At 44.7% G+C, this 15,182-nt stretch overlaps 2 protein-coding genes across 9 annotated transcripts; one reads left to right on the top strand and one right to left on the bottom strand.

The window, feature by feature from the left end:
- The first annotated feature begins 1,406 nt into the window (after positions 1–1,406).
- EndoU (Endoribonuclease U-specific) lies at positions 1,407–3,102 on the top strand. Its single transcript, XM_020962746.2, has 5 exons — positions 1,407–1,933; positions 1,998–2,157; positions 2,218–2,423; positions 2,487–2,719; positions 2,772–3,102. Exons 1-5 carry the CDS (start codon positions 1,810–1,812, stop codon positions 3,012–3,014), a joined length of 966 nt encoding a protein of 321 aa, XP_020818405.2. The 5' UTR covers positions 1,407–1,809; the 3' UTR covers positions 3,015–3,102.
- Positions 3,103–3,576: 474 nt separating this feature from the next.
- Positions 3,577–12,238, bottom strand: LOC110191815 (serologically defined colon cancer antigen 8 homolog). 8 transcript variants are annotated; one of them, XR_015273029.1, is made up of 8 exons: positions 11,757–12,142; positions 9,846–10,056; positions 8,394–9,788; positions 8,250–8,334; positions 7,848–7,965; positions 5,692–5,839; positions 5,435–5,559; positions 4,947–5,077 (listed from the first exon to the last, which is right to left on the bottom strand). XR_015273029.1 is itself a non-coding variant. In XM_020962776.2 (7 exons), exons 1-7 carry the CDS (start codon positions 12,002–12,004, stop codon positions 3,713–3,715), a joined length of 3,570 nt encoding a protein of 1,189 aa, XP_020818435.2. In that variant the 5' UTR covers positions 12,005–12,142; the 3' UTR covers positions 3,577–3,712. The 8 variants fall into 8 exon arrangements, 5 of the variants coding, with proteins under 5 accessions (XP_020818435.2, XP_086694989.1, XP_086694990.1 ...); XM_020962776.2 differs by lacking the exon at positions 5,435–5,559 and having other exon boundaries at positions 3,577–5,077; XM_086838863.1 differs by lacking the exon at positions 5,692–5,839 and having other exon boundaries at positions 3,577–5,077.
- Positions 12,239–15,182: the final 2,944 nt, after the last annotated feature.

Below are 15,182 nucleotides of genomic sequence, written 5' to 3'. Positions count from 1 at the left end.
ATAATAATAGATGGAAAATTTTAAATCATTGTCAAATAAAAGTTCAAGCTTAGATGTTTTTACTGCGACTTTGATTAGATTTGTAATTGATGACACTCTAAAGGCAATCTCTTTAAAAAGTACTAAGTATATTCAAGTGAAAATCAAACGATTAGCGAATAAAAGCAAACAAAGCAGAGTTTAGGAAAATCAAACAAGTATGAAATGTAAATTTACTTCCCAAACAAGTTAATTTTTACTTAACAATAAAGAAGATTTCCTGTACAGGGTGCTTCGAATGCTAATAAAAATTTAGCCAGAATAATTAAATAATTCCCAAACAAGTGACAATTTGTTACCTGTGTCAATTATTATATATTTTCGTGCGAAACAATTTGTTTGCTTTTTCTTTGGGACTACTTTAACGATAATTAAAGTTTTGCATGTTGCAGACACAAAAATAAACGTCATGCCATTAGGTAATAAATATTTGTTTCTGACTTCTACAATAATTATATTCCATTAAATTGTAGAAAATTCAATTGGAAGTTCAAAAGCCTATAACTTAGCATAAAACTGAAATAAAAAGTAACTTGACCATACAAATTAATTCATTGACAAATCTTGCTTTCACACTTATAATTTAATTGTTCATTTATGCAACATTTTGTATAAAATTTTATATATTTATAGTGTTTCTTGTCACGTCACAGCTTCCTGTTGGTTGTTTTTTGTGCGACGGACTATTGTTTAGACTCCATTTGGGCGTAATTATTTTGCAGTCGAGACGGCAATACAAATGACGCGATATTTGGTCAAACAAATAAATTGTTAATTGCGTTATTAAATTATTTGCTTTAGTATCTCCAACTGGCTTATTCTGGTCACGTTGTGGCGAATTATTAATAAGTATAAATGGAAATACATAGTTGAAGAGCCAAATAATCTAGCTGGTCACCTGTCTTATGTCGTTGTAGGGAAAAAAATCAATCCTACATCTGTCAGCCTCAAAAATTTATGAAATATTTGCATTCTATAAATTGATATTTATAATTATCAAGGTTAAAAAAAAAAAACTCAGCCACAAAAAGAAAACATTTATTTTACTTCAGGAAACTTTGTTAATAAATCTGCGTAGCAAGTTTTTATTAAAATTGTAATAGCCCGCAAGGAATAAATATATTGTGATGATAAAGAACTAAGCTGCATTTTTTATTTAAAAAGAAAAATAATAACCTAAGTTCCTTTAAGTGTGAGAAATTAGTTTGATAAATTTGAGAAACTTCGCACGAAAGCGTCAAATATAATAGAAATATATGAAGTCATAGGTCATAAAACTTAAGCTCACCCAGTCTCTCATTACCTCTTTAGCTCTCTTTAACGTGAAAATGGGTTATATACCTAGTACCATGTGTTATTATATTAAATTTTATTTGATGAAACTCTGGCCTAAGCAAATATATACACAAAACACACACAGGAGGGGCCCAATGAGTCCGCTCCTGGACAGTAAAAAGCAACAAACTGCTGGCGAAGCAAACGGCGAAAACAAACAGCAGATGATCCCCAAGAGAGAGCCGAGAATGCCCAAGTTTTATCCACATTTTGAGGGGCCCTGCTCTCATGCTCTCCATCTCACATGCTCACGTATCCGCTCCAAGTTGGAGCAGCCGTCCATTCAGTGGGCACTTGGACGCGGACGGGTTCGGAATAAGCAGCTGTACAGCGATCTGCAGTGGAGAGCAGAGCGTGCGGATGTTCGGGCCAAGATAAACGGGGCCCAAAACAAATGTTTGTCCAATTGCCATTAGATAATTAGATTACTCCGCCATGGACGCAGTGCAGCAGCAAACAGTAAACAACAACATCGACAGCGACAAATGCCAAAAGCTGAAGAGATTCGTAATCGTTGGCCTGCTGATCACCATTGGCATTTTGAGTTGGCATTTTTACGGTAAGCGCTTCGCTCTCTTACCAAAGAGAACGGGTAGCCAACTAAATATCTTGTCGTTTTTAAGAGTACTTCCACAGCAAACCGTTGCCCAGAACGCCCGACGATGTCTTGACCCTTTCCAAGAATCTCTATGCGGAAGAGACTGAGGTCAGTCCGTATCTTTACAAGGTGAATCTCCAGGGGAAGACCACATCCGGCGCCCACGATGACCGGGCCCCAAAGAAGTGAGTGTATGAAAGTTTGAAGATATTCAACTATAGTATTTTAATTAAATTTATATTCAGTCTCTTTGAATTACACCAAGATCTGCTGGCCAGAGATGCCAATTCCACGACAGCTCTTCTCATGCGTCTGTTTGACAATTACGAACTGGATGTGGCTGTGGCTGAGGTCTCCACCCCAGAGCACCTGCAGGAGCAGCATGACTTTCTCAGGACGGTAATGAATACTCGAGTGATGAAGTTGACCATGCGATATTTGGTAAACAAAGGTAAAGTGTGCTCTAGTTGGGTTTAAACCTTGAACTAATGCTTTTAATTTTGTTCCTCTACAGATATTGTAAGCACTGAATATGGTGATCAACTGCGCCTGCTGCAGGACCTTTGGTTCACACCCTACTCCCGGGGTCGGGGCATAGTGGGCAGCTCCAGCTTTGAGCATGTCTTCATGGCAGAGCTTCGAGATCAAAAGGTCCTGGGACTGCACAATTGGTTATACTTTGCTGACCAGGAGCAGCGCGGCAATGTGGACTACAAGGGCTGGTTGAGTCATCAGGAAATGGGAAAGGTGAGTTGTAGGTGGTTTGTAAAACCAGTTTTAATTTGGAAATCTCATCCAGAAAAACCAAATGCTGCTCAGTGTGCGGCACACGTTCCACAACATTCGGAAGCCGGTCAATGGTTTCTTTGTGGGCACGTCGCCGGAGCTGGAGTTGAGCCTGTACACCGCCTGCTTCCTGACAACGGCGGAGGAGGAACCCTGTCACATTCAGCTGGGACGAGCTCATGCCACCATAGTTTCACACGGATGGAACTGGAATGGGATGCGGCTGATAGCCACCGCTTATCCCGAGGGCTCCTAAATCATCCTACTCACTCCACAAACACAATAAAAACTAGTTACAATCATCGGAAACGCACGGGAACAAAACGCAAAGCTCCAAAGTCAAAGTCAAGTTCATTTTATTTCGGCACTTTATGAGTGTGCCTGGCCTGGTTGTCGCTGGCAATTGACGAGCCTGTCAGTCAGGATATGAAGAATGTCCGCCAGGATGTCCTTGCTGCCTATCGTTTGAGTTGTTTTGACAGCGTTGCGTGGCCCAACATCATGGAGTTGTTTATTAGTTCCAACATTAATAGTTATTACTGGCGGGAATTAAGCAAGTGGAAAAGTCAATTATTGCGAAAGTGTTTGCCAAGTTTAAGTGACTGCGACGTTTGAGTATTATGCAATCACAAGGGAGGGGTAAAGTCCTTCAATTATTCATTACTCAGTTCGATGAGTGACTTAATCTATCCTGATATCTAATGTAGCCTTTATCATCAATATGTATACTTTATAATAGATAAATACACTACACTATTCTCACTTTTCAAGATTTCACTAACTTTTTGGATCGCACACCTTTAAAAACCACTTTCTGCTTCAATTTAGATTTCGAATTTATTTATTAGTTAAAAAACATGAATGTCCTTTATTGTTTTGTCCTGGAACACATGAGTAGAAGTACGTATGTTGACTGAAGAAACTTTTTTGCTGGAGAACTCGGTGCTAACCCCTCTATCCGTGGGCATCTAAATGGCGCTCGATGATGACCGTTTCGTTGACCGCTTCCTCCTGCTGGACCACGGCCGGAGCACTTGACCTCCTCGCCGTTATGATGGTAGTGTGAGCCGGAGATAGACTCTCCTCGGAGCCTTCGTCGGGCAGGATCAGATAGGTCTCACTGAGATCGGCCAGCTCTGAGCAGGTCTCATCGTTGGAGGAGCGCATTAGGCTGGGACTGCTAATCGAGCACTCCAGCGGCAGAAGGTCCTCGCTAACGGGACTCCAGCTACTTCTTGCCGGCGGCTGTCGGGGCAGACTGTTGTGGCAGAGCGGATTTTCCGCCGGCGACTGCTCCAGCAGCAGCTGCTGACCCCAAAGCTCCACTGCCCGGGCGCGGTTGTGGTCGGCTCGCTCCGGCAGGTGATGGTGCCGGTGCTGTTGCAGTTGCTGCTCCTGACCCGGTTCCTGCTCCTGCTCCTGTTGCTCCTCCTGCTGATCCAGTGGCTGTGCCTGGCGGGGACGTGATGCCCGCTGTCGCCGCTGCCATCGGCGGTGGCGATCTGTTGTAATCCGTGGCCACTCGCTGGGGAGCAACTGGCGCCTGGTACTGCTGCGGCTGGGACTGAGGCTGAACGACAGCGGTGGTTGCTGGCGAGGCGTCATACTGGTATCCAGACTGTCCATAGTCGGCTGCTCCATAGTCGTAGGCTCCACCGGCATCACCATAGTCGTACTGCTGCCCCTCGTATTGCTGCTGGGCATATGCATTGGGATCGTAGGCTCCGGCCTCGTACTGCTGCTGGTCGTAGGCACTGTAGTCGGTGTTGTAGGCGGCCAAGTTGGCGCTACCGGCATTGGCAATGCTGCTCTCGGCCAGACCTGGTGCCGGCTGCTGCTCCGCCTGCTGCTGGTCGGGCTGCTCGGCTCGTTCCCGTTCCCGCTCCCGCTCCCGTTCCCTTTCGCGCTTCTCCCGCTGCTCACGTAGTTGCTGCAACTCCCGGTCTCGCTCCTCCCGCTCCCGTTGCCGTTCCTGCTCCTGCTCCTGCTGCTTTTGCTGTTGCTGCTTTTCGCCCAGGCCAAGGTTGTCCTTGAGATTCTCGTCATCGTTATCGTGGAGTCCATAGTCGGAGAGCAGACCCTTGCCGTTGCTAAGGCTGCTCTTGCGTCCTGTTGGAGCTGCTGCTGCTGAAGCACTGGCTCCGCCGCCAGCAGCTGTTCCTGCTCCGGATCCTGTTCCGATGCCTGATCCTGCTCCTGCTCCTGCTCCAGATCCTGATCCAACCGTGTAGTCGTCGTCGGCGCTGTTGTGTGGTTGTGGGGTGCTTTGTATGGGTTCGATTGTGGTGCCATATGTCGCTGCCTGGTAGTCGTAAGCGGCTGTGTGAGTACAAGAATTTTGATTAGAGTGGCGCCAATCACATGCTAAAAGTGTGAGAGTGTAAAGTGTCCAATGAATCTAGATCTGACTCGGTATCGGTATTGAGTTTGCGATCTGGTCATTTCCGGTCTCATCCGTCGCATCCTCGACTTGGTCTTCCGGCTCTGATGGAGTGATGAAATCGGGTTAGCTCTTATACCAGGTGCAGGTGTCTTGTGTGGGCAGTGATCTACTTGGCATATCAACACCGAACAAAATAAACATATTCTACACCGAATGGAAGTTAAATCTAGAGATTTAAATCCCCTTGGGAATAGTGTTTTCTTCGATGCTCTAACTCAGGACTCTAACTTTACCTTTTCCGGGAACTAAGCTAGTATAATCATGTGGTGAGGTATCTAATTTACTCATATGCTCCTCATTACTCAACATGCGATTGGACAGATACTCTAGATTCGACTGTAAAGCGGATATTTCCTCTCTTTAAAGTGAAAGAGATGGGGAAGTTGAAAATAGAGTTATAGAAAGAGACAGAAAGATAGGAAGAAAAAGTAGAGGGAAGAAAGAAAGAGGAAAACACTCATATTAGTCCATTTCTGAATCGAATTCTTACCATAGGTGTATCTTGTGGGTGCCTTTCCTCAGAGCTAGGCTCCGGGGTTCCCTGGTGCACTGGCAACTGTGACTTGTACTTGGCCCAAATCTGTCTAAGACGTGACATTAGCTGCTCATTTGTGGCACGCAACTGCTGTTTCTCCTGGCTAGGAGTTCAAAAAAAGCAAAGTAAGTTAATAAACAAATGAGGTTCAACCATAAACAATAATAAAATAAGCTTATTGAGAATTACAAGTTTAGAATACAAGATGATAATGTTGTTGAAGTTAAAAACTCAAAGAAGAACATTTCTTAAAGACGAATGCATGATGATCTAATAATAACTTAAAACAAATATGAACAACATAAACACAAAAGAAATTAATCTAAATTTATATCGACATTAGTTTTCTAAACTTTTTAAAATCAAGAGTAACTTAGTTTTATAAAAATAACAATGAAAGTAATATGAATTCTTATAAAATTATAATATTGATCTCTTCATCAGTTCGATTTTGCAGGAAAGCATATCTTAAGAGCTCGTGAAAAATCTTTGCACTTAATTTTTCATAAATAAACTTAAGCAACCCCTTAAAGTAGGTAATATACCTTAAACTTAAGACTATTTAGTGGACTATAAAAAAAACACTATCAAAGCTTCGTGGCCTGCTCCTGCTCCTCCGCATCCTCCTCATCCTCCCGTTGCTCTCGCTCTCGATCATTCTCCAGTTCCGCCAGCTGCTCATCGATGTGAGCCAACAATTCCGGTGAGGTCGTCTCCTTGACAAAAGTCTCATTGAGGGCCTGAGCCACTGCATCCACCTCTTTTACGAATGTCTCATTAAGCGCATGCGTGGCCTTAGGCTTGGGTTGCTTGGGCACTAAACGCACATTGACATCCACTTTGACCGGAGGTCGTGGCTTCTTGTGGCATCTGTATCCCGTATCCCGCTGCAGGAGCTGCTCGAAATACAGCTTGGGCTTGATGGTGGCACTGAGGGCATTGCTGCCGGGACCTCTACAGGCTGGTGGTGCTTCGTTAGAGGTGGCTCCCGCCATGCTGCCAGCATCCACCGTCAAGTGCTGGGCTTGACACGTGGCCTGGCAGGCGGTGGCACTGCTGAGGGTCTGATTCAAAACAAGATGCTGTTGCAGCCAAGGCAACGGCTCCGTTTTGCATGGATTGCAGCAGCTTCCCGGATGCAGCTGCTCCTGCTGCTGGGACTCGGCTTTGGTGGTGCGCTGGCGGTGGTGTTGGTGGTGGTGGTGGTGTTTCTGTGGCGAGTGCTGCGTGTGGTGCTCGTGCCCGTGACAATGCATGCTCTGGCTGTGTGGGGTTTGTGTACGCCGCATAAAACTGGGGCAAAAGCATTTGGGCTTCGATGTTGCCAATGTCGCTGGTGCTGCTGATGATGCTGCTGGTGTCTCCGCTCTGCCCTTGGGCCTCTTGTAGCTGGAGAGCTTCGGGAGCGGCGGCATCTTGGCCAGCTCCTTGGCCAGCCGCTCGTTGCTCCTGATTATGTTCTGCAGGACCTCATCGCCATCGACAACGGCAGCAGCAACATCGCCATCAGCTGGCCTAATGAATTCGGGTATTTCCAAGTCAGGCAGCAAAGTGAACTCGTTTGCGTTTTCTTTTATTGCTGGCGTAGAGGTTGATATTGCTGTCGAAGGGCCGCTTGCTGCTGGCATCGCAAGATCGCAAATTGGTTCTAATTACCACGAAAAATTGCAATTGCATTGCAGGCGGGGCAGCAAAAGAAAGGTTTGAAGAAGTACAAGTACAGCGTGTTAATCCAGTCTCAAGCTAGGTCTTGTTTTTTAGTTTTTGCATTTTGCTTTTGGTGTGGAACGAATCTCGGAAAAGGAACAAAATTGGTGTCGGAAAACTGGTGGGAAAAACTTTGGTTTTGGCCTTGAATTTCATATTGCGCAGTGCTTTGGGTTTTCCATATCTCAACAACACAACACAGACTTTCAATTAAACATTTCACATACCATTCTAAGGGGGTGTTTATTATTAAATTAAAGGTGTTTTGCGAATTAAACTAAATGAAACTGCAATTATTATATGTTATTGCCATCAGAATAGAGGTGCAGCAGACTGGCTACCCAGACATAATTGCAGTTTCTTGGTGGCAATTAGCTAATGGTACTTATTATGATCATAATTACTTGTGCTTGTAGGTCGTATCCTCTAATTTGCCCGTTAAGGTCTTACACTCGCTCGTCAGTTTATCCATGAGTTGCTTCTGAGATGTTATCATTTCCTCAAGCTCATTTACCGTTCCCGCTACAACAAGACATTGGATCGGTTTAGTTATATGATTTAAATATATTTAGTTAAGAGATTAAATGCAACGCAAAACTCATGGATAAACTATTGAACACTTTTTCAGTAGGTGATTTTCAAATTGAATTTAATTGGATCTAATCTTGTGAATTTTTGATTTATATTGGAACACACGCAAAAACACAATATGAGCATCAATAGCTTAACCAGAGTTTATAGATAGGACAGAGACTGTGACAGGTGATAGAGATAGAGTGAGTTTAGAAAAGTATTATAATGCATACCATGCTTTTCCTGCATTTCTGAGATCCGCTTATCCAGGTCCTTTTTGGTGGGTCGTATTTCGTTCTTTAGCTCCCCATAAGCCAGCTAAGAAGGGCAGGTAATCAGACCAAGAAAAGGTTTAAAGTAAGTATCAGGTGACTTACCTCCTTTTCCAGGTTGGCTATCTCATCGTTGAGCCGCAGGACTTCCCTCTTCGAGTGCAGCAAGTCGGCATCCCCGCGATCCAGGCGCTGCCTCAGCGAATTAATCTCGGCGGTGAGGCGAGCCGCCTCTGTCTTGGTCTCCCTGGCGGCCCGGTCCAGTTGAAGACGCAGCGAGGTGATATCTTGCTCCAGGGACTGCTTCTCTGCATTCACCTGTGCCATATCCGCCAGGAAGGTCGTTCTATTGGCCCTCAGTTCCATCTTGAGCTCCTCGATCTGCGAATTGCGACTGGCCACTTCCCGCTTGAGATCAGTCTCGTAGCGTTTCTGCCGCTCCAAGTCCAACTGCAGCTTGGCCACCTGCTCCCACTGGCAGCTGAGGTCACCGCCCAGCTGATCCACCTGGCTGTTATAGCGCCGCTCGGCGCTGGCACGCTCCTCGGCCAGTCTCCTGGCCATCTCATGTTGCAGCTCCCTGACACGCTCGTGCTGGCGATCCAACTCATCCCGCAGGTGACGCACCTCCAGCTCAGCCTGCGAACGCTCCATCTGCACCAGATCGTTGATATAACGCTTGGAGGAGGCGCTACCCTGGCTGTGGGCCTTGGCCTCGTCCAGGAGTCGCTGTAGCTGGCGCACGCTCTCCTCCAGGTTGAGCTTGTCCTGTTGCAGTGTCTCCAGCTGCTTTCGGTGCAGCTCACAGTTGGCTCCCCCGGCAGAGCCCAAGGTAGCCACCGCAGAGAGAGGATCAGTATGGGACAGCTTCCGCTTGAGTTCCTCGTTCTCGGTGCGGAGACGCCGCAGATCAATGCTGGCCTGCATCAGCTCCGCCTCCAGTTCGCTGATCCTGGCCTCGTAAACAATGTTGGGGGCACTCGCATAGCGGGAGCTCTGCACCTGCCCCTTGGAAGCACCCTTTCTGGGAGTTGTCGGGGTCTTTCGGCCACTAGCGTAGACCCGGTGCTCATCACTGTCCGAGGAAGGACTGGTGGTGGCCAACGGCTGTTGGGTCTTTCCTGAGCCGAGAGCCACCAGCTCGGATCGTGCATTCTCCGTGAGCTGCTCGTTCTCATTGATAACGTCCTTGACTTTGCCCAACAGATTTGTTAGCTCGCTGCGGCAGTACTTGGACTCCTTCTCCAGCTGCTCGATATAGTCCTCCTGCTTCTCAATGAAACTGAAAATCTCCACGGGCGCCGAGACACTGTCCGCTGGAAGAGGGGCAGCCGGAATGGAGCTGCTCGGATAGTGGACCGACGGTGAGGCGAGATTCTCCTTGGAAGCCGATAGATATCCCGAGGTGTAGCTCTTCTTTGGCCGATACGAAGTCATCCGCGTCTTCTGGCTAGGCGACAAGTACTTGGAAATGTCCGAGAAGACGGGACGCTCAATTACCTGGGTGATAAATTTTCATTAGAGAATATATTTTCTACTTTAAGATCTTACACCCACCGATAAATTATCTGAGAAATTGTCCCCGGAATCCTCGTTGAAACTACGCAAATAGGAGGACGCGCCGCCTCCCAGCTTGGGAGCCACGTAGGAGTTATCCGCCAGCATCACCTTGAGGCGGCCCACAGCCTCGTTGTAGGCGTAATTGGTGTAATCCATGGTCTTGCTCTTCTTGCTGATGCCGCCCTTCGAGGACTTCATCGGGAAGTTTCTAAAGTTTACAGGGGAAGAACGACACAGGATTCTTGAAAGTTTTTCATCTGATATCACATTTTAACTGGGAATTTGACTAGGAAACCGAGTTGCTGAGCAACTGAAGGGAAATACGGAACTGAGCTGTCAAGGAAAACGCGAAACTGAGGCTGTCCTTTGGGGTGACAATTGCACAATTGGTGTTGCAGTCGTTGCCAGGACAACTTGTTGGCCAAAATACAAAATTAACCCTGCTTATTGGGACCGAGTGCATGCGTCATGGTTGAGCTAACACCTCTGCCGGGGGTTGTTGAAGCCTGGCACCCCTACACAGCAAGTGTTTTATTATCGGGAATAAGCTATCTACATATTCTAGCATTAGTTGGAAACAAAAAACTAAAATTGGGGAGGAATACGTTACACATAACCCCATAAACGAGGCTGTCAAGGAAATCGCTGTGGTTTAGAAATCAATTGATCAGGTTTCTGAAAATATATTACAAAAGGGGAAGCCTTGGTATAAGTAACCATATAAACAATCATAATGTATATAATATTCTTGAGCGCAGTCCATCCGCACGCACTGGTAGCCGCCAACAGAATGAGGTCAGCGGAATGTCAGTGCTTGTATTTATAGTCTCGGAGTAAAGAGATTAACAGAGCGAGAAAGAGAGAGAGAGAGAGTGCTAGCCAAAGAGAGATGGAGAGAAAGTGTTATCTCTAAGATACACAGAGGGGGATACACATACCGAAAAATAGAAAGAGAGGGAGAGCGGCAGAGAGGGAGTGATAGCTTCCAACCTGAGAGATTAACATATTTTGCGAATTAACAGATTTGTAACAGTGATAGTGTTAATGATAGTGATCAGTCAAGAGCTTAAAACTTGCTGAAGGAGTCATTTTCGACCCTATAAATCATATATATTCTTGATCAGCATAAAAAGCCGAATCGATCTAAACAAGTCTGGGGAGAAACAATATTTTGGACAATTTTTAAAAATTTTATAAGGTTAAAATTTTCAAAATTTGGGAAAATTTGTACATTTTTTATATTTTAAAACTCAATATGCTGATTTGTTAACCGTATAAAAACTAGCACAGAAACGTTATCCAATTTGTAATTAGTGAATTTTTGGCTTAGTTATGATATTTTAGAAAACGTTGATTTACCTAAAAAATTACCACATACAAATATTGGTTTAATATACCTAGAGTACATATATTTTAAGTTTTCTTCTAGGTATATTATATTATATACTTATATTACTTGTAAATTCAAATCTAATCAATAAACAATACATATTTGTATGCTTCTTAGAAATTTCTATGCACTTAAATCAACAGTCTAAGGTTATGAAAACACTGATTTGAGACATTCTCGACTACTTCCGGTTGTATTTTCAGTTAAATCGATTTATATAATCACTACCTTTAAGGCGAATTCTTTATTTTAGTTTCATTATTTCTCATTTGTCTTTGTGAACTTTGTGATAATAACACTTTTATTAAATTGTAAGCACTTTTATTCAAGTGGCTTCTAACTTTAACAGAACTTTTTTGCAAATGTTGCAACTTGACTTTGTTATGCAATTGCCTTGTTTTTCACCCCCCAAGAACTTGAGATAAACTGTTGTTGTCAGTTTTGCAGTTGAACAAGTTTAGGCCACAACTCCAGGGACTTTGACAGTTGCGGATGATGAGGAGGAAGCAAAGAATTACCTCGATCGACGCTTAATGCGACCGCCCGCGCTGCTCACACTGGCGATGCTCTCGCGGTCGGAGTATCCTGTGGACCGATGCTGGGCGAGATGACGCAGGTCGTCGCTCGTCAGCAGCGAGGACGTTGTCAGATGGCCGATGTTACCGATGTGGGTCTGCGGTTGGTTCTGCGAGTGGCTCCTGGAACTCGAACTCTTCGGTTGGTACAATGGGGCGCCGTACTTGAGGTTGAAGTTGTCCGCTTTCATTTTACTTTGCACAGGCCAACATGTGCGCCTATCAGGGGGGTCTTGCTTGGGGAAGGGACTTGGCTAAAAGTTTGTGCCACAATCCGACATGCAACGGAGAGGGAGCAGGGGCAGGGGGAAACACTTGTGGTATGCACTTCCTTCCGCCTTGCGGTTTGCACTTTAATTGTTTCTTTGCTTCTGCAAAAGAGTGAGCGACAGGACGACAGGACGACGACGCGATGAAGTTGAACTGAAACCTCCTCTGGCGCAGGCCAAAGCTTTTATAGACTCTCAGTGGGGCCCATATATATCCCATATATGAATGTATATGGTTTAGTGTGCCTCCATAATGTGTTTGGTGCCATGTCGTGCCCTGTCAGCGAGATTCCAAAACACAGACATTATTAGCATTTTCCCGCTGCACTGCAAGTGTGTCGCCATGGCAGCTCGAAGGCTCCAAGAGGGGGGAACGCTAAGGAATCTCTCCTGTAGTCGTATGTTTCCTGTTTGATCGATACGGAACTCGGGGAAGTCGAAGTCGTCAATGCACCGAAGACACGCTCATTTGTGCCAATATTTGGTCATATAACTTCCTCCTGCTCCTGCTCCTGCTCCTCCTCCATGCTCCTTGCTCTGGCTTTGGGTTGTTCAACTCGGCGGGCTTTGCCTTTTGCCGAATCGAGGCCAAAAACGTTCTCATTGCATATTTTAAGGCCCTCTAACTGGGTTTATTTCTGCAGCTATATTTGGTTCCAAGTAATGCGACTTACCCTTAACTAGAGTAATTTAATTACATTCAATTAAAACACACACAAATGACGGTAACAAGGTCAAAGTGTCAGAACAGTCGCAACGAAATTTTTAGTAGATAAAAGGAACATTTCACAAGAAATGGTAGCTTAACATTGATTGCCTTTAAAGCCAGTTACTAAGGCAAAAGAATATATAAAACCAAGCTTGAAACAGAGCTCTATATTCTTTTGATTCAAACTTAAAGTTTACCATCACCTCTAACACGTTTTTCTAAAACCCACGATAAAAAACCAATAGAAACCACCCCGAAGCTCTGGGAATGCATTTCTTAAACTAATTTCTCTTGTTTGTAAAAGCAATAAAATAAGATTTTTATTAAAATTATTGACCATTTTACTCCTTTGACTACGCTTCCCGAATTCCACTCGAAGACTATTAAGTTTCAGAATTCAGTTGCCAGAGGCCAGCTACTGCCACGTGTGGTAACCGCCTAGACCCGCCAACAATTGATTGTCGATGTTCCTATAACTTATGGCCAAATCACAGACATTTAATGGCCCAAATAACTCAGGCTCGGCAGCCGTCGAAGCATTGGCCTTCCCCCTCTGAAGATTCCCGATCCCTGCCCGTTGCCTGGCCGGGCGATCCGCGGCGAACCCATCCCGAGTGCAGCCACACAATCAATCAATGCAATCTCTGTTATCATGAATAATTTCCTAGCGGGCAAATGCACAGCAGCAGAAGCAGCAGCAGCCACAGAGCCAGAAACCCTTTTGGCCAAAAAAAAAAGAAAAAAAGAGGAAGCACAGGGCAAAAAATAAAACATTTTCCCCTACACTTTGAGCCCTTTTCCATATATTATCAGCTTCTTGCGATTTAATTACCCCGACTATGGAAAACAGCAGCAGTAACAGCAACAATAAGAGTGGCGGCCAGCGAAATTAACCCTCTGAGATAAACGCATAATTCCGTGTGCAGAAATCTGCAGCACAATTCATAAACATAACCTACACGAACGAACCTCTTACCCAACTGTGACCGTGTGTGTGAGCCTTATCGATCGTGGTCAAGAGCAGCGGCGACCGGAGAGCGGAGACCGGAGACCGAGAGACCCGAGCCATGTCCAGTCGCAATCCAAGTTGCAGGCCCTCGGGGCGCTCTCAGCAATTTTCATTGCTCCAGCTCCAGCTCCAGCTTTGGCCTTAGCTCCGGCAAACAGAAAACGCTTGAGTTGCACTGGAAAATATCTGAGAAAGGAATTCACAAAATTGGTTATATATTTCTTATTTTCAGGACAACAGAAGCCTTAATAAGAAGCAAAGAAGTTGTACTACAACTACTAATACTACTACTACTTCGGGTGTTGCAAGAAACTTTATTAATTTCATTTTGGGAAGGCTGACTGAGAACTTTATTTCACTATAGTATCTTTACATTTGATAACTTTATAATTTATATTTAATTTAGATTTAAATTCAAATGCAACTTGTTGCAATGTATAATTAACATGTCTTAAAAGTAATATTCATTATATGTACGTATTAAGATCTTAAGATTAAGATCTTACTCCCTTACTATGTAAAATAAATGGTATTTAACGTTACCAAGCAAAATTACAGAGGCCATTTTATAATATATATATATTTTAATATAAGCAATATATTTCTAATTTTAAGGCTAATACTATAAGGTTTTTAATAGTTTCAAGTTTGCTGTTGAAATATTTTCTCTGATTTTCATTTATTATCGTCTAAAAAATAGTACAAATTAGAGATTTGGTAGTAATAATTAAAAGCTAAAAATGAAATTGCTTTCTGCTTTCTGTTTCTTACAGTGCAAGGCTGCAGCTCCAGCTCCCAGTTCTCAGCCCAAGCTCTTCTATGCGATGATCGTTGTCGCGATCTTGGCAGCGACTTGCTCTGATTCTGCAACCAACAACTGCAACATCAACAACAACAACAACAACATCAACAACAATCTGGCTCGCTGCTGGCGTCGCAGTTGCGTTGCAGCAGCCTCAGCTATTTACAACACTGCATTCCAGCGCCGCAGTCATTCAAGAACCGAAGCTGGAGCTGAAGCTGGAGCTGAGGTAGAGCCTCTGCGGAGAGCCAAGAGCCGAGAGCCGTTGAGCTGTCGAGCGCTCTGAACTTGTTTCATGCCACTTTGGCTTAGTGTGCGCTCCTCCGCCGCCAGTTCCTCCATCCCTCTTGACCCGTAAATGCTGTAATAAGCCAACAACAGCGGCGGCCAGAAACATGTTTATGAAAAGAAAGAAATTCCATTGCAAACAAAAGAGACGAGCGTACGAGGGAGAGGGTGCGAGGCGTGCGCTGAGCATGCGCGCCTGTAATCCAGCTCACACACACTCACTCTTTCTCTCTGTATCTGTGGGTAGAGTGTGCTCTTAAGGTGTTATTCCAAGATCGTTGGCGCTCTTTTG

This window comes from Drosophila serrata, unplaced genomic scaffold, assembly GCF_035046125.1.
Source record: "Drosophila serrata isolate PLE 108 unplaced genomic scaffold, ASM3504612v1 contig_360, whole genome shotgun sequence".
NCBI lineage: Eukaryota > Metazoa > Arthropoda > Insecta > Diptera > Drosophilidae > Drosophila > Drosophila serrata.
The sequence above is the reverse complement of the archived record's forward strand: the minus strand, read 5'-3'. Positions and strand labels throughout refer to the sequence as shown.